Genomic DNA, 18,034 nt, shown 5'->3' on the forward strand with positions numbered 1-18,034 from the left:
GAGTCTTTGGCAGTCAGATGATTTTATTTAATTATTCAGTGATTCATGCTACAACTTCCTGTCAAAGTTTCAGAATAAATAAAAATTAACAAACTTTGTTTTGGAGCAGAGTGCGGCTTAGCTTAGCGCTGCCCCCTCCCATCATGCACTGGTCCATGTTAAAAATATTTCATATAATAACAATAAAGTCCCACCAGCTCCCACAATGCACCACAACTACTTTACATCAGCTGATACATTCAGGTATAAAAACAGTTTGTTTTAACAAAAAGTTTAAATAAAAATCAAAATAAAATCCCAACATTTTAAACAACCATTTCTAACCTTATTCTGAAAGGGAAAATATATTTTGAAGATTTCATGTTTTCACATACACGCTTTTTAATCCCAACTGTTTATTAATTAATTAACCAAGGCTAGAATAAATATGTAGACAACTGTAAACAAAAATGCTTTCAAAACATTAGCAGGGAATGTTATTTTGAAAGGCAATAGTAGGTGGGTTTATCGCAAAATTCTTTTTTTTTAAAAACGGTGTGGTTTACATTTAAATTTAAATGAAGAAAAACAGTTTTCTAGGCCATTCAAACAGGAAGTGATTTCATAATGGGGGCAAATGGATTTGTCCAATTAAAAGGCACAGGAACTTTGGCTTGTTTTGACCCCACCCACCCACAACGCTTGTAACAATTTCACATAAAGTGCTTAAAATCTTTAAATAAGTGGAAAAAAACTCCAATATTAAAAGAAGTAAATTAAAAATGTAAAATGGGGAAAGTTGAACAGAAAATGAACTAAATGGCAGCGGTAGGCAGGTCTGAGGTCAGAAGGCAAACTGGGAATCGGCAGCTTCCTATATTTTGTGGCTTTTTTCCCATTAAAAAAAAAAAAAAAAAAATCGAATCCAAACAGAAAATGAAAAAAAATATTAAAATAAGGGAGTGAAATTAATAAAATTAATTCAGTAAAAGATGGGACATTTGAAGCTCAACCACTCACAACTCAGCTTAATATACACACACACACACACACATAAATACCCACGCACAAACACACAGAAAGCCTTACATGTTGTACAGTATAAATACATTCATGATTAAAAAACCCACCCAAAATGTTGACCACCAACAAAAATATTTTAAATGAAGTAGAAAAATTCTACTTAAAAAAAAAAAAAAAAATCTAAAGACACACAAAACAATCCATCACCAAAACCTCCAAACACCACGTAAAAAACCAGAACCCAGCATAATAATTCAGAAAATAAGGCACAGAAGAAGATTTGAGATCGCAGCTTAACCCTAAAATAATAATTAAAAATAATAATCATTAACATAATTCCAGCCAATCAGACGGCAGTGTGCAGAGAGGCTGAAAATTCAAAAATAACAAGGCGGAAGTTTGTGAAGAACGAGAAAAATAAAAACCTGAAGTAAAAAGAAAAACATTGGAATCTGAATTTTAAACATAAAAAAGGGTCAAATCATTTCATTTCATTTAAAAATAATATCTATAATAATTTACTTAATGCTCATTGGTAATTTTAAATAAAGATAAATTTAAAGTAAACCTTTGATAAAAGGCAGGTTTTTTTCCTTCTTTTTTTTTTTTTTTTTTTTTACTTCCTGATTTCGTTTCCTGCATCACATTAACAAACACAAACTGACGTCACCTCCATGATGGACTTCATTACCCACAATGCACTGCTACTCAGTCTGCTCCGGAATGTGCTCTGTAACCTCTGTAGCCATGGCCATGACCCTCGGTTGTGACATCATTTGCCACCATGATACGAGGCTTGCTGTAGGCACAGAAAGATATCCCCGTGGTCTGTCTGTCTGCGCCGCGGGCCAATCAGAAGCCCTGCGCTCTGAGCGGCCGCTCAGAGGTCAAAGGTCAGATGGTGGACTTGGAAAAGGACACCCGGAGGTGCTGGTTGTGGTCCAGCTGGTGGTCGTGAAGGGCGATCAGAGCCTCAATGGCTTCCTCCACCGAAGCCAGCTGCATCAGCGCCATCTTCCTATCCTTCCTGTGACATCAGAGGAAGTGACATCATCACCCACAACCCATCAGAAAGGAGGGAGAGGAAAGGAGTACATAAACACTTACAAAAAAAAAGTTTAAAGAATTTTTAATATTTTTTTTTAACATTAGAAACTGAAGAGAAAACTGAACTTTTTAAACAGTTTATTTCATTATTTTTTTCTTTTTTCATTATTTCGTAAAGTAAACATTTCATACAGTAAACAATTATAGATTTAAATAATATTTTATAAAAATTTAAATTTAAAATTATTCAGTAACATCTGTATTTAAAAAATATGTTTTTTGTTTTCATTTAAATAGTATTTTTCTTTTTAAATAAATCATAATAATCTGCCTTTTTCTGATTGGTTAACAAGCACAAATCAGTGAACGGAGTTGCCTTGTTACTTACTGGAAAAACTTGAAAGCTTTTACTGCAAATCCATTCAAAGAAAATAAATCCTTCAACGCCTCCTCGCTCACTGAAGAGCTAGGAAACAAGGAAACAATGAAGGACAAAGATATTTAAATGCATATCAGTCTCCAAGAGTCAAACACATCAAACAGGAAGCGAGGCGGTCTTACGGGATGTTGGAGAGGTGCAACGTTGCTGACGGAGGGAAGATGTTGTTGAAGTTTTTGGAGCCCGGCTTTTTGAAGCGGTGGAGGGCAGAGCCTGAGAAGTCCCGAGTCAGTGCTTGTTCTTCTTGCCCAGCCCCTCCGCGAGGCAGCTGCACCACCGGGTGTTTGGACAACGTCACCCGGATCACGTTACCATGGAGACGCTGCCCGTTCAGGTGACTCATCGCTGTCATTGAAGAACAAAGAGATAAACAAGAATTTGTCTTCTGCTCATCCATTACAGTATTAAAATCATTAAAAATACAATTCTGAACTTTTCATTCATTATAATTCAATTGACCACTGTACTCCCGTGCATTTAGTCATTATTCATGACAATATTTATTATTATCAGGGCCCTAGAGTGCGACCAATTTGGTCGCAAATGCGACCAAATTTCTCCATGGTGCGACTAATAAAAAATACTTGGTTGCACCGGTGCGACCAAGTAAAAAAAATACTTGGTCACACCGGTGCAACCAAGTATTTTCTCGGAAAAAAAACGTTTCAGCAACCCTGAAAGTCTCCGTGTGTTCAACAACAGACACACATTATGCCCATGTCGTGTTCTAAACCAATCAGAGATACTCAGAGGCGGGGACCTCTGTGATTGGCCGTGGTCCAGATATTCCTGCAGACCTACTTGTGTTTACGTTTGAAAGTGCGGGCAGATAGAGAAGGGTGAGTAGCCCAGGTCAGAAGTGTATGAAGTTGGTATTGAGAAAATATGAAAAGAACAATTGATAACTTTTTCGTTAAGTTAAGGCCTGATCAGTCCAAAATTCTGAGCCAGCGCTCTGACACGGAGCCATCAACCTCTCCGTTTTTGTCAAACACTGGTCCGGAGACGGCATCAGAAAATGAGCCACATACGATCGAGCCGGAGTCCACTGAAAGTAAAAGTGAGAAAATGTATAGATTTCGAATCGAGTGGCTTGTTGTGGGGATGGAGCTGGACTCCCTCAAGGTGGTGTCGGAGAGGCGGATGCTGTCCAAGATAAAGACAATGTTGGATAACACCTCCCACCCACTCCATGACATGTTGGTCAGTCACAGGAGCTCGTTCAGTGAGAGACTGAGATTACCGAAAAGCACCACTGAACGACACAGGAAATCATTCCTGCCTGTGGCCATCTCCCTGTACAACGCATCCACTTAACACACTGTTTGCTGCTACAACTACACATGTTTCTTTTCCAACTATTTATTTATAAGTGACTTATGTATGTATGTATGTGTATATATATGTATATATTGTACTATTCTTAGTTAGCGTATTGTCTGTCTTGTCTTAATGTTGGTTTAAAATGGAGCACTGTAACAAAAAATAATTTCCCCCAGGGATCAATAAAGTATTCTGATTCTGATTCTGATTCTGATTGACCAGTTTCCCTGGCTAAGATACAGCCAAGCTGACAATATGATGCACTGCATTTATTGTCGCGAGTGTGGAAAGACCATGGCCGGCAACACAGCATTTGTCACTGGTGCTAATACGTTTAGAATTGAAACGCTGAAAAAGCATACAGCATCGAGAAGACACATTATATGCCGCGATAAATGCTCTGCCAAAATGTCCCCGCTCCCCACTGCCTTTCAGCGGCAGGCAGGTGTAAACAGGTCATCGGAGGAGGCCGAGATGATCATTAAGTTTAACATCGCCTACAATATTGCAAAAGAAGAAGTTCCGTTTACTAAGTTCAAGTCAGAAATAACTCTTCACAGGAAAAATGGCTTGGACATAAACCCCACATACAGCAATGATGTTGCGTGCGCCCAGTTTATAGGCGTAATCGCTGACACACTGAAAAAAAAGACGTCAGTGGAAATTGCGAACAGTACATACATGGCCTTCCTGATCGATGGAGACACAGACATCGCCACAAAAGAATGTGTCATTGTGTACGCTCGTATCTTGCAAAAAGGAAGACCAGCGAATATACTGATTGGACACATTGAGGTCCAGCATGCCCATGCCCAAGGTAAGCCATGTCATGTCACGTAGCCTATGTATATGATTAATAATATTACGTCGTGTTACTGAATTAACCATATCTAGCATGTTCTTATCATTGAAAATTAAACATAGCAATAATACATGAATATAGAAACTCAAACTGAAAAAGACTGCATTGTAAACTCTTGATCTGATAAGTAAATGGTATTTTTTTTTAAATTTGTTTAGGAATTTATGCTGCCTCAAAGAAAGCATTTGCTGCTCTTGGGGACCAGTGCAGTAACTGGTTGGATAAAATCATTGCTATGGGGGCTGATGGAGCTGCTGTTAATTTGGGCAGCAAAGGGGGTGTCAAGTTAATCATTTTGAAAGGTTGTTAGTTAATCATTTACAAATAAAAAAAAAACGTGAACATGTAAAACTGCGGTGTTAAGTAATGCAGTTAAAAAATTTGGGTACGCCTAAATTTTGTGCTGGTGCGCCTAAATTTTATTTTTAGGCGCACCAGTGCAACCATGGCAAAAAGTTAGTCTAGAGCCCTGATTATGCTGAATTAATCATCATCACAGATTAATTCACTGAACTGGAATTAAAAACTAAAGTAGCTCTGACCTTCTGTATCATCGCTCACAGCGTCATTAAAAATGAAGAAAAAAAATGTTAAAATGAATTAATTTTGTTTTTTTTTTTAAATGAACTGAATTGTTTCAGACCGAGTTGAGCCTGCGTGGCGTCGCTCATCTGAACAAGAGCGTTTTCCTTCTTGTTGAAGAGGATTTTCACTCTCTGAACGTCTCCGTAAACACCTGAAAAAACATGAAACAAAACTGTCAATGAATCAGCACAGAAACACCTTTCAAACACGTTAAAGAAATAAAATCTGAGTTTTCCTACCGAACAGGATGAAGAGGCAGTGAGGCGTGACGTTCTGCAGAAGGTGAATAAAATTAGTTCAGTGGAAAATATATGTTTAAAGATTATAACTTGAAGTTTTTGACTAAGTATCGTTCCTTTCCAATTCCACCGAAAGCAAAAGAAAATCAATTTAAAAATTTAAATGCCATATATCTGTCCAATGACTTCTTCACAAGAAATTCAATATACAGGGTGGGCCATTTATATGGATACACCGTAATAACATGGGAATGGTTGGTGATATTAAAGTCCTCTTTGTGGCACATTAGTATATGTGAGGGGGCAAACTCCTCAAGATGGGTGGTGACCATGGTGGCCATTTAGAAGTCGGCCATCTTGGATACAACTTTTGTTTTTTCAATAGGAAGAGGGCCATGTGACACATCAAACTTATTGGTAATGTCACAAGAAAAACAATGGTGTGCTTGGTTTCAACGTAATTTTATTCTTTCATGAGTTATTTACAAGTTTCTCTTCGTTCACAGCCATTGACATGTCGAAGAGGTTAACACGTGAGGAGCGGATCGAAATTGTTGATATCTGGTGAACGCAGTAACCGGGTCATTGCAGCAGATTTGAATGCAACACACCCTACGAGACCACCCATCTCCCATGCTACAGTTAGCAAACTGCTTGCTAAGTTTCGTGAAACTGGTTCAGTGTTGGATTTGCCAAAATGTGGACGCAAGAAAACTGTCACTAATGAAGAAACATCAGTGGCTGTCCTAGCTTCATTCAGCAAGAGCCCACAGTGTAGCACTTGCCGCATGTCACTGGAGAGTGGCATTAGTCGAACATCCCTTCGGCGGATATTAGCTACTCACAAATGGCACCCTTACAAACTCCAGCTACTGCAGCATCTCAACGAGGATGACCCAGATCGGCGCACAGAATTTGCAGAATGGGCAAAACAAAAATTGGAACAGGACCCTCAGTTCACGCAGAAGATTTTGTTCAGTGATGAGGCAAACTTTTATGTGAATGGTGAAGTTAACAAACAAAACCACCGCTATTGGTCTGACACTAACCCACATTGGATGGATCCCTCCAAGACTGTTGGAACAACAAAAGTGATGGTTTGGTGTGGTATATGGGGTACAACGATAGTGGGTCCATTCTTCATCAATGGAAACCTCAAGGCCACTGGATATTTGAAATTGCTACATGATGATGTGTTTCCCTCTTTATGCACTGAAGCTGGCACGTTCCCTGAGTTCTTCCAGCAAGATGGTGCACCACCACATTATGGGTGACAGGTCCGAGCATTCCTAGATGAACAGTTTTCTGGAAAGTGGATTGGTCGTCGTGGGCCATTTGAATGGTCCCCAAGGTCTCCCGATCTGACCCCCTTAGACTTTTATCTTTGAGGTCATCTGAAGGCAACTGTCTATGGTGTGAAGATACGAGATGTGCAGCACCTGAAACTACGGATACTGGATGCCTGTGCTGGCATTTCTCCTGCGGTGTTGCTATCAGTGTGTGAAGAGTGGGAGAAGAGGGTTGCATTGACAATCCAACACAATGGGCAGCACATTGAACACATTTTATAAGTGGTCAGAAACTTGTAAATAACACATGAAAGAATAAAGTTACGTTGAAACCAAGCACACCATTGTTTTTCTTGTGACATTACCAATAGGTTTGATGAGTCACATGGCCCTCTTCCTATCCGATTGTTCAGTCTGACGTCACTAGCCGTGTCTGGGTCTAAACTCCGCTGCAGGTTCATATATCAAACGATCACTATGGCATTACTGAGAGTTGAAGAACTGTCTAAAGTCTTTCATCTTTAATAAAATGATCAGTGTTCTGCTCTACCAGGTGTAACAATTGAGTTTAACATCCAGGCATCCATGAAAACGGAATTTATGACATTTAACGGCGTTAGAAGTTAGAAGCTAGCGAGCTAACTCCCTGCTATCTAAATACAATATAGCATGTCCTCACTGCGGGGTTTTGGAAACAAATTAAAACGTACAGCTCTGCTATCACTTCCAGCATAAATGAAGACAGAAAACTAAACAGCAGTGACGTTTGTAGGGTTACTGAAGTTTGGCTAGCTGGTATATAATGATGTGCTACGAGACCGCTAGCGACACAGCTATGTTAGCATAATATAAACAAGCTAACTTTTTTTCCCGCTCGATAAAAGTTAACGTGAGTGTTCTCGGTGGTCAGGAACAAATGTAATCACATGGCAGGATGCTGTAAAAGGACCAAACTTCAGCCAGGAGAACAACTGAGATAATCCATCCACAATACGAGGTTAGTCATTCATATACTGCTGCATGGGCTGGGCTGTAGTTACATCCTAAGGTTTTAAAAACTGAGCTTAAATAAATGATTAGCGGTAATAAAAGCCGAGGGAGGTCAACAGTGATCACTGACTGTTTTAGGAGCTTTTTGAGATCAAATAGAAGAAAATACATAACATTAAACATGTTAACAACACAAAAGCCATATTAAACGCAGACTACTTTAGACCCGGAAGTAGGATTCGTCGCGTCATCACTGAACAACCGGATAGAAAAAACAAAAGTTGTATCCAAGATGGCCGACTTCTAAATGGCCACCATGGTCACCACCCATCTTGAGGAGTTTGCCCCCTCACATATACTAATGTGCCACAAACAGGACTTTAATATCACCAACCATGTTATTACAGTGTATCCACATAAATGGCCCACCCTGTAGATACGAATGCATGCACTTTCTGCTAGGGCTGCTCAATTAATCGAATTTTAATCACGATTACGATCTGGGCTTTCAACGATCATTAAAAATGACTGAGCCGATTATTAGCCCCTCCCTCATTTATCCGCGACACCTTAAAGGCCGGTCCGTGAAAATATTGTCGGGCATAAACCGGTCCGTGGCGCAAAAAAGGTTGGAGACCGCTGATTAAGAGGACCCGAGGGAAGCTCGGAAAGCTAAGCAGAAGTTATTTGGAGAGTGACTGCCGTTGGTTGAAAAGAGAGTTAAAAAAAAAAACTTCAGTGGTGTTGCACACTATTTTATATTATTTTTTTAAAGTCATTGTTAAATAAATATCGTCAAATAATCGTGATCTCAATTTCAGTGAAAATAATCGTGATTATCATTTTTGCCATAATCGAGCAGCCCTACTTTCTGCAATACTGATATTAAGACTACAGAGCATCTTTTTTATTCATGTGAAAGTTCCAGATCTTTTGGGGATGATTTTCAGTACTGGCTAACCTCCATAAATATTGACTGCCCTTCTCTAACCTTTCAAGTATTAGATTCTAGTTGCAAAATTTTTCATTCACAAAGGTCGCTTATTGAAAATTACTCCGATTTTTGCTGGATTTAAAAATGAAGTGCTGCTGTGGAAGGCTTCATTAGACAAGTGTAACTTAAATAAAGCTCACACCTTACTTGATTGTATGTGCGTACTTTTGTTTTTTACTTTTATATGATAGATCACCTTACTGTACTTGTATGCTGCTTTATGGTATTTCTGACCTATACTGTTCTTTTGTTCTTTATTCGATGGCTGCTTTGTTCTTAACCACTTGTACTTGTATGTAACTTTTTGTTGTCATGTAAAATGAGTGCTGTAATTGTTATTTTGTTCAAAAACAAAAAACAAGTTAGCTCAGTGAGCTGTGCTCTGATTGGATAGTGGTCGTGTCCAAATTCATGGGCTGCATCCTCCTGAGGCCGCATTTGTAGACCGATTACGTCACAGCGACGCGCCGAAGGCTGTCCAAATTCGTAGACTCATCCGAATGTAGCCGACAAATGCGTCCTCCTTTTCCCCGAATTTTAAGGATGGGTCGGGTGTGTCCTTCGTGGCCCACCATATCCCAGAATTCATAGCGCGGCCCAGCCAAACTCCAGTTTCCAGCAATGGCGGCCGCTACTAAGTTTTAAAATTACTCATACTAATCTTTCTGGGTCACAAAATAAACTTTTAACACATTTTCAGGCGAGGAAGTAGTTGTGTAAACTTCAAATATCTGCTCGGTTTATCAAGATATCGCATATTTGCAAAAGTGCTTCGAGGTTTTCGGAGGCGTCTGCTACCCACCAGCTCGATAGCTAGCCGGGAGCTCGAGGGTCACTGAAGCCGCCGAGAAGGGCACAACTCCCGGCACATCATTTTCAGATCACCGCGGACTTTCGCTGCTCGGGTTAAACGTAATATATAAGTCACTTAGACAACCTAAAAATGTTATTGTTGGGCTTTTTTCAGTGTTTTGTTTGTTCGTGAGTAAATCGGTTTGGCTGAGATTAAAGTTATTAGATAAGATTAGATAAAATAAAACTTTATTAATCCCCCGGGTGGGTTCCTCCTTGGTTTTTACACAGCTGACTAAACGTCAAACAGAAACCTGATTAAACATAAGTATGAGACAGTCGAGAATTTACGTCAGTGTCCCGTTATATTTTAGATAGCAAGGAGCAGACGGCTGAGTTTATTAAACTCCACCGAGACAGCGGTGACGCTAATCAGAAGGCTAGACCGTCCAATTTCACGGCCGTTTACTTCCGGCCTACCCGACCTTCTGAGGACCCGGCCCACGTAGACCGCGAAGGCCGGTGTCCTCAGGAGGATGCAGCCCATGAATTTGGACACGACCAGTGACTGTGTGAGCTAGCATGTGTGACCTCTGACCTCTGGGTTCAGGTTCGACACCAGCAGCACCGAATGGACAGCAGGAGGCGCCATCTGCAGCGAGACGCGAGGATGAGACACTAGCGAGCCGGGGACGGGCGCCATGGACAGACCTGAGGACGGAAAACACCAAAACTTTATTTCAGTGGTTTCCATATTCACGCTCAGCGCATCCAGCAGCCGGATTATTAAACATGGACTCATCTTAAAACATGTAAATGTCAATGGTCAAAGGTGATGTTCATGTGCAACTCACCTGTGTGTTGGTGGAAAGTGGGTGGGAATGCCGCTGCTCCATACGGAGGCAAAGCTACACCTGAAACACACATACGGGTTAGCTCACTAGCCCCGCCCCCATACAATGACTCTGAGGTCTGCATAGAGTTATAGAAATGACAGCTGCTGGTCAGTCGAGGTGTGTGCGCTTATTGAGTTGTAATGAATTTGTACAACTGAAACACCAGCGTACTTGATGATGTCACAGGTCCAGAGTTCTTTCGGCCGTCCCCTCTTAATTTAACTGTGACTAATATGTTATGAAGCTTAACTTTAATCTCAGCCAACTCGATTTACTCAGGAACAAATAAAACACTGAAAAAAGCCAAACATTAACATTTCAAAGTTATCTAAGAGACCTATATATCATGTTTAACCTGAGTAGTAAAAGACCGCGGGGGGGGGTTGAAAATGATGTGCCGGGAATCCGCTGTTCTCGCCGGCTCTAGTGATCCTCGACCTCCCAGTCTGCTATGGAGCTGGTGGGTAACAGACGTCTCCGAAGACGTCGGAGGCATCAGGGAATATTTACGGCTTGACTTATCACGAGTACACGAGAACACAAGTACGCAAAAGTATGCATATTGAGACAGGCCCTTACTCTTACCGAAGGTGGCGGCGGGCTCTAGCTCTCCGCTTGGCAGGTCGGCTCTGGTGAAATCCCGACTCTTGTCGTTGTTGTACTTCACGTTGAGCACGCTCAGTTTGGAGAAGTCGATCCTCAGCGTGCAGCAGCCGTTATAGATGTTCTGACCGTCTAGAGTCTGACAGACAGAAGGACACATACTGTGATCTGACTGGACCCGCACCAGTTCAGACCTAGAACTGGAGCTGGATTTCTAAATGTGTGTGTGTGTGTGTGTGTGTGTGTGTGTGTGTGTGAGAGAGAGAGAGTGAGAATGTGTGTGTAGGTGTATGACTCACAGCCTTGGCGTGCTGAGCATGCACGGTGTCGCTGAACTGCAGGAGAGCCTGAAACTGGTTGTTTCTGGTGAACGTGATGATCTTCAGCACGGAGCCAAACTTACTAAAGATCTGTGGAAAAATTTTATTAATACCACCAAGAACTGTTAGAAAGGACATGATAATAAAAACTTCAATAATAATAACAATAATAACACTGATGATATCTGCAGTCCTGACCTGCTGGAGGACCTCCAGAGTCACAGGGTAAAATAAATTCTCCACAATGATTCTCAGGACGGGACTCTGACCTGGAGCTATGCCCCGGCCCTCCCCACCTGAAGCCATGTTCCCAGAGTGCACTGCTCCTGCATTCATGGCCTGCAGCGTTGCCTGAGCCCTCTGTCAGCAAACAAACATATTATTGATTGTTTAAAGGACCATCTCGCTGCTTTTTGTAAACAGATGACAGATCAAACTTCAAACAAATAAACAGACACCATGGGTGGGGCCTGAGCTGCTGCTCCTCACCTGATTGGTCATATTGTCAGTCTTGAGCTCGCGATGGGTGGAGTACTGAATGTAGACTGGCTGACTCCTGATGGAGGGAGTGGCTGAGGTGTAGTAGTTCACCATGGTAACAGCGGCTTCTTCTGACGCCATTTCTAAAAACGCCTGAAAAGAAAAAAAACGATTACTTAAAAATTTCATGTGTTCCTCTCTGTGTGAGTCTGTCACGGTGGGACATCTTTTCTAAGCTAACATTAGCTAGAGCTGCTCTCTGTAGAAAATTTGTCCATTCACACAGAAGGGAAAAAAAGATTTGCTTGGATCATGTGACAGGTGTAAACAAAATAAAGCAGTGAGGGAGCAGTACAAAAGCCTTTCATTACTTTAATCCACGCTGAGATCAGACCACAAAGGAGACTGAAGAGAACACAAAGCCTCAGCCATCATGTGTTTGACTTTCACTACCTCACAAATTACACAACACAGTGAACCACACTGCTGTGCAGAAGTCTTGAACCGCCCCTTATTTCTGACCAGTTTTGGAAGACTGTTTTTTGTTTGTAAACCCGCTCTCTGTGAGCCATTCAAGAATGAAAATGCTCCAAACACAAAGAGTAACAAGTGTCTATGCACAACAGAAAACTTAGTGAGGAACCAGCTTTAAATAATTTTAGACTCTTTGTTACTCGCCTGTTACAGCCTGTCATAAAAACACACCACTCAGTGGAAGAGTGGCTTAGACCCTGCCTAACATTCACATACACTTGTTGCACTCTGATGGATGTATCGTGGGTAATTTAGGGTTCAGTATCTGTCCCCCCGATACTTCCACATGCCTCAGAGCAGCTGCAGGTGGAACCATTTATCTCTGCACACGTTTCACTGAACCAATTTCCCATCGTTCCATCAAAATACAAAGAAATGAGGGCTGACTTGAAACTTTTGCACAACACCATATTACAACACAAGCTGAAATAAGAGTTCAGCTCTGGTGCCATGACTCACACCTGAAACATGTCATTACTTGTTTCCATGCACATGTCACTGTTAGTGACAGACCCATGAGACGATTATTAAAATAACTTGTAGTGTCCAATGCATCAATGAAGGATTATTTCTCTCTGGATGAGAGGTCAGCTGTAAGAACCTGAGAGGGCACTAAAGCAATGAGAAGCCATTAAAAAAAGACAATCTGAGTCACATGCGCCGTGATGACATAGACAAGATAAAATACAAATAAACAGTGTGCTGGTTGGCTCAGCTGGAGCTCTGCATATACAGGGTACAATCATATTAACTGTTTTTACTAAGAAACAAAACTGACATGCCCATTTTCCCACTAAATTTGAATTCAACGAAGAGGTGTTGTGGGCGGGAATTCATTTTGCTCCGTCTCTCCGCTCCTTCACTCTGATGTCCAGAGGCCTGCGCTACAAAGCAGGATTTGGTCTTATCCATGTGACTTCAGGTTTAACTCTTTTTTTCTGTTTTTCAAAGGTGGTTCACTTTTTACTGGGATATATCGCTATGGTTACTTATGCTGCAAACAGGCTATGTTCCAGATTACACATCAACAGGTGTGAAACTCCCACCTACTGACTAATCAATTCTCTGGAAAACAGCATCGCCACTCCTGGCAGAGCCCTCAGACTGCTGCGCAGAGTCTCTCTCGCGGAGAGGGTTGGACCAAGTGACCCTGAATCCTCCCTTAGTTATGATGCAGTAGGTGTAGGCTGCTGGGGGATTCCCATTATGCACTGAGTGTTTCTTCTTCACTCACTATGTGTTAATAAACCTCTCTGAAATTAATCATTAGTTATTATTAATCTCTGGCTCCCCTCCACAGCATGTCTTTGTCCTGTCAAACCGGTCGCTGCACATGGCCACCCCTGCCTGAACCTGTTTCTACTGGAGGTTTCTACCTGTTAAAAGGGAGCTTTTCCTTCCCACTGTCGCTTAGGTGCTTGTTCATAGGGGTTGCTTAATTGTTGGGGTTTTCTCCGCAGTATTGTAGAGTTTTTATTTTACAATATGCGAGGTGTGAGGTGACTGTTTGGTGCTGTACAAATAAAACTGAACTAAACTGAATGTCTCTGTGCTTCCCCAGTGAGCATCAGTATAAACATAGATTGTTAGATGCAGCTTTACTTCTTTTCTTTTTTTTTTTACCTGTTTAATGCAAACAAGTTACAACAACGTTATTATAGTATTAAATGGACTAAATCTGAAGTTGATTCAGTTGAATGAAATAGTCTAAAATCTGTGATGATTTTATCAGTGAGAGCTGCTCCACAGTTTGCAAAGCGTCTTATTTTCCTAGACATCAAAAGTGCCTGGCACGTGTTCATCTGTCTGCCCTTCTATTCCTTCTAAGCAGTTACATTTTGTCAGATTTATGAGAAACAGTGCCATTTCCAAAAGCCTTCCATCTTCTAAACAGATACCTTCCAAACTCGTCCCGCCTTTGTACACAACTTATTTGTTTTGATTGGATGTCATCTTGTTTTTATTATTTGACAAAAGTCTCGATACATTTTATCATCATTTTCATGTTTCTGCACAAGCTTTTATTTAGATATTGCCTTGTTTTCGTCAGAAAAAAACATTGCAGTCGCACATTCACACAGTCACATTTTAACTGGCGTTCTTTCCAGGCTTTAAATAGGCTAAGCTGTTGTCCAGTCTAACTGACCGAAGCATTTAAAGCACTCACGCCTTCATAAAGCGCTGGTCCTCCACCACTACTTTCGTTAAGCAGGCATCTGTATACTGTGTTCAATCTTGTTAGATTTTTCTCATATTACAGCTTTATCTCCCTTTGCAGCTTTGTGTGACTGCTTATCCTGACTGCAGATGTTAGGGTAAGTGAATCCAGACGAAGGAAAGATAGGTGGGTACAACTCGCGTTGGGCGTTGGGGGTGAGGGAAGGGAGACAGGATAGTGAGGGTCTATTGTAGGGTCTTTACCTTACGACATGTTGTGATTTGGTGCTGTATAAATAAAACTGAACTGAAGTGAATAACAAAGTGCCTTCTTGTGGCTAACTAAAGAGCTATATAATGACACACGGTGATTACTCACTCAGTACAACCTCACAAACCCCCACACAGCTACCAAATGTGTTAGTAATAAATTTGGATGCAAGATGACGTCGCAAGCAGTCGCAGCCGAACGCCGCTCTCAACAATTTAGTGGATTTCTTTTTATTTTGTGTATTTTTATTTCACTTTTCCTCCAATTAACAAGAGCACATGTGCTGTACAGTAAAACTGAATTGCTCAGGGTTCTAAACCACATAAACCTGCACACTTTCACCAGCAATGACTTAATAATAATAAAGAACAGGTTAAGAGGAATTCAGACAGTTGTGTACTGCGCACCTTGCTGGCATCGTTAGCGCTCACCTGATTCTTTGTCTTCAGTGTGATCAGCTGACTAACTCGACCAAAGGGAAGCGCCAGAGAAAGCACTTCCTGTTCAGAGACGTCAGGGGGAAGCTGACGCAGGTGAAGGACCCGAGATGGGACGCACTGAGCACGCTCTGAAACACACAGTCTATCAGTGCCATCCACTGCAGATAGACAGAAACAGACAGGTAAATTATGATGGAAAGGGTTCAGGTGGGAGGAGCTTCCCTTTCATAGACTTTCATAGACTCACCTGTGGACAGGTGAGAGGAGCTCATGTTCTCAGAGCTGCTGACAGACGAGCTGAACTCTGACTCCTGGAAACAAACACAATAATCAGTTATTGAAATGTCAAAGTTATATCACATTTCATCAATTTATTAATGAATTTATCAAATCAGCAGCACATGAACCTCCATATTTAAAATCCTGTCTTCTTTTGCAATTTTTTTTTGAGACGTGATTGATCTTTAAAGCCTGTTTCCTGAGACAGACTGCAGGAGATGATTGATGACTTCTTCATTTTCAGCTCTGAGCTTCTGTTTAACTTTACCGCTAACATTTTAACCATTAACCTTCTCCCGGGATCAGTTAAAGAAGCTTTGGGCTCTGCTGGTGACATTTTAGAACCCCAAAGTCGAACTAATTAACAGAAAATGAAAGTAATTCCTCTCTGTTTGTACACAGACAGAGAGGCTCTTTGCGTGAACACGCACATATCGCGAGATTTCAGGTAATAAAACACCGCGGCTGTCGCTACTGTTGCCCCGTGACACTTTCACGCCGAGCCGAACAGAACAGAGCAGAGTTGCACAGCACAGCACAGCACAGCGCACGAGCAACTAAACAGCGCGCGAGGAGCAGGAAAACGGGGCTCTGGGAGAGCATTTCAGTAAACACCAACAACAAACAGGCAGGGAGGGGCGCATCTGAGGCTCGCGCAGGTGCGGTTCAGTCACCAAGGAAACGAAGGGAGGAAGGAAGGTAAAAGTGCGGTGGGAACGGTTCCGAGAAGGTTCGGGACGGTTTCCCGTTCTCACCCGTCCATGGTCCGTGCTGAGGAAGAGGAGGAAGCGCAGCAGAGAAGGAGTTGTTTTGGTCCGCGAGCCTTCGCAGCCAGGCAGCCACCAAGGAGAACAACGAGCTCACTTCCCGTTTGGTGACGTCACGTCAGAACATGGCGTCTGGAGGACACACCTCAGATAAAAAGAAATACAATAATTATAAAAAATAATTATAGTAACAATTAAAAGACTTAAGAATAAGTCAAATATATTCATTGTATTTAAAACAATATCAAATACATGTACAATTAAAAATACTATTACAAACAGATAAATGTAAAAAGATTTTACAAAATGACATTTAAAAGAAAATGCATGTTTTGTATGTAAAATTAACATAAATTAAAATGAAAAATAATTCCTGAAATATGGAATAAAATAAAAAGTACTTAGTTTATTATATTTTTTTTCAAAGCAAGATAAATAAAATCAATTTAAAATTGCTTATCAATTATAACTCCATTAAACACATTAAATAAATTTAATTTCTGCCTTAAATTCAAAATATGGTATAAATTTAAATAAATACTAATAAAAATTGCTTCAAGTAAAATAAAAATGTAATTTATAATAAAATACATGTTGAAATGTATTAGGCCTTCATTCATGTAAAATAATATGTGTTTGAAAAAATCTGAAATTCTACATTTGAAAACAATCACAAAAATTATTGCAATGCAATTCTACCAGTTTTGGCAGCTTTTATGAAAATAGAACAAAAAAAAGCTCTACTCCTTTTATTTTAAAAAAAAAACAACAACAAAAAAAACGAAGCACTTTTTTCACACTTTTTGTTGAACTCCTGAGTGTTCTTGTTTGGGTGCCTAATATTTAAAGGGGAGAGCAGTGTTGTACTATTTTAGACTGTCATATTTGGTTTCCCTGCCATGGCTGTTCCACATTGGACTACCACCTCTAGTATTAGTATATTTTGGAGAAATTAATCGGACTGTTGTCTGAAGTGTAATCCTTTTTCTTTTTTCTTAACTTTATCTGACTGAAGACAGACCAGCTGTAGCCACTATGACATCACCCATCTACTGTACAGACACAGATACCTGCTAAATGCTGAATTGTAGAATTTCACTCATCAGAACTCCACCTCAGACTTTTAATGTCTGTTAGTACATTTGACTCCACAGCAGATTTTATAACACTATTTAATAAAAAGCTCCAACCGCTCAAACACGGTCCACAGGTCCAGTAAAGGGACTTAAATTAGCTGAGGTGAAGCCTAGCAGGTAGCTAGAAACTACAGCACCTGTCTGAGGACCACCCCTAATAATGCAAACTCTAAGCCTCAATACAGTTTAATCAGGTGAGTTATAAAGGTGAAGATGCAAGGAGCAGAATCTGATGGTGAAGGTAGTGTTTAATTACCCAGGGTCAGCCGTCCAAAGCAACAGACAGTGCACAAGGAAGGTGGAGTGGACAGAGATGAGTGGGTGATGTGTGAAAGGGAGAGTTGATAAGCTCGTAGTGAGACCTGCTGTGATGGATGGTTCAGGGACGGTGGCACTGATTAAAAAGGCAGGAGGGTGAGCTGAAGATGTTAAAATCTCTTCTTTTGGTGCTGAGCAGGATGGGCGGGGTTAGAAAAGGGCACATGAGCTCAGGCTCAGCGGTTTGGAGACAAAGTCTGAGGTGTTTTTGACATTAGACCTCAGACATTTGATGGATGTACTGAAGGAAAACATGCAGAGAATTGGTGAT

The 18,034-nt window shown here is 40.9% G+C and overlaps 1 protein-coding gene across 2 annotated transcripts; it reads right to left on the reverse strand.

Moving 5' to 3' along the window:
- Positions 1-5: 5 nt before the first annotated feature.
- On the reverse strand, positions 6-16,438 carry LOC101473271 (polypyrimidine tract-binding protein 3). 2 transcript variants are annotated; one of them, XM_024803306.2, is made up of 14 exons: positions 16,298-16,438; positions 15,511-15,574; positions 15,255-15,391; positions 11,871-12,014; positions 11,580-11,741; positions 11,361-11,471; positions 11,044-11,200; positions 10,417-10,476; positions 10,161-10,273; positions 5,498-5,531; positions 5,317-5,409; positions 2,611-2,833; positions 2,438-2,515; positions 6-2,029 (listed from the first exon to the last, which is right to left on the reverse strand). In XM_024803306.2, the coding sequence occupies exons 2-14, from the start codon at positions 15,533-15,535 to the stop codon at positions 1,897-1,899; spliced, it is 1,470 nt and encodes a 489-aa protein (XP_024659074.1). In that variant the 5' UTR covers positions 15,536-15,574; positions 16,298-16,438; the 3' UTR covers positions 6-1,896. The 2 variants fall into 2 exon arrangements, with proteins under 2 accessions (XP_024659074.1, XP_024659073.1); XM_024803305.2 differs by having other exon boundaries at positions 15,255-15,421.
- Positions 16,439-18,034: the final 1,596 nt, after the last annotated feature.

The sequence above is a fragment of the Maylandia zebra genome, linkage group LG7 (assembly GCF_041146795.1).
Source record: "Maylandia zebra isolate NMK-2024a linkage group LG7, Mzebra_GT3a, whole genome shotgun sequence".
Taxonomy (NCBI): Eukaryota; Metazoa; Chordata; class Actinopteri; order Cichliformes; family Cichlidae; genus Maylandia; species Maylandia zebra.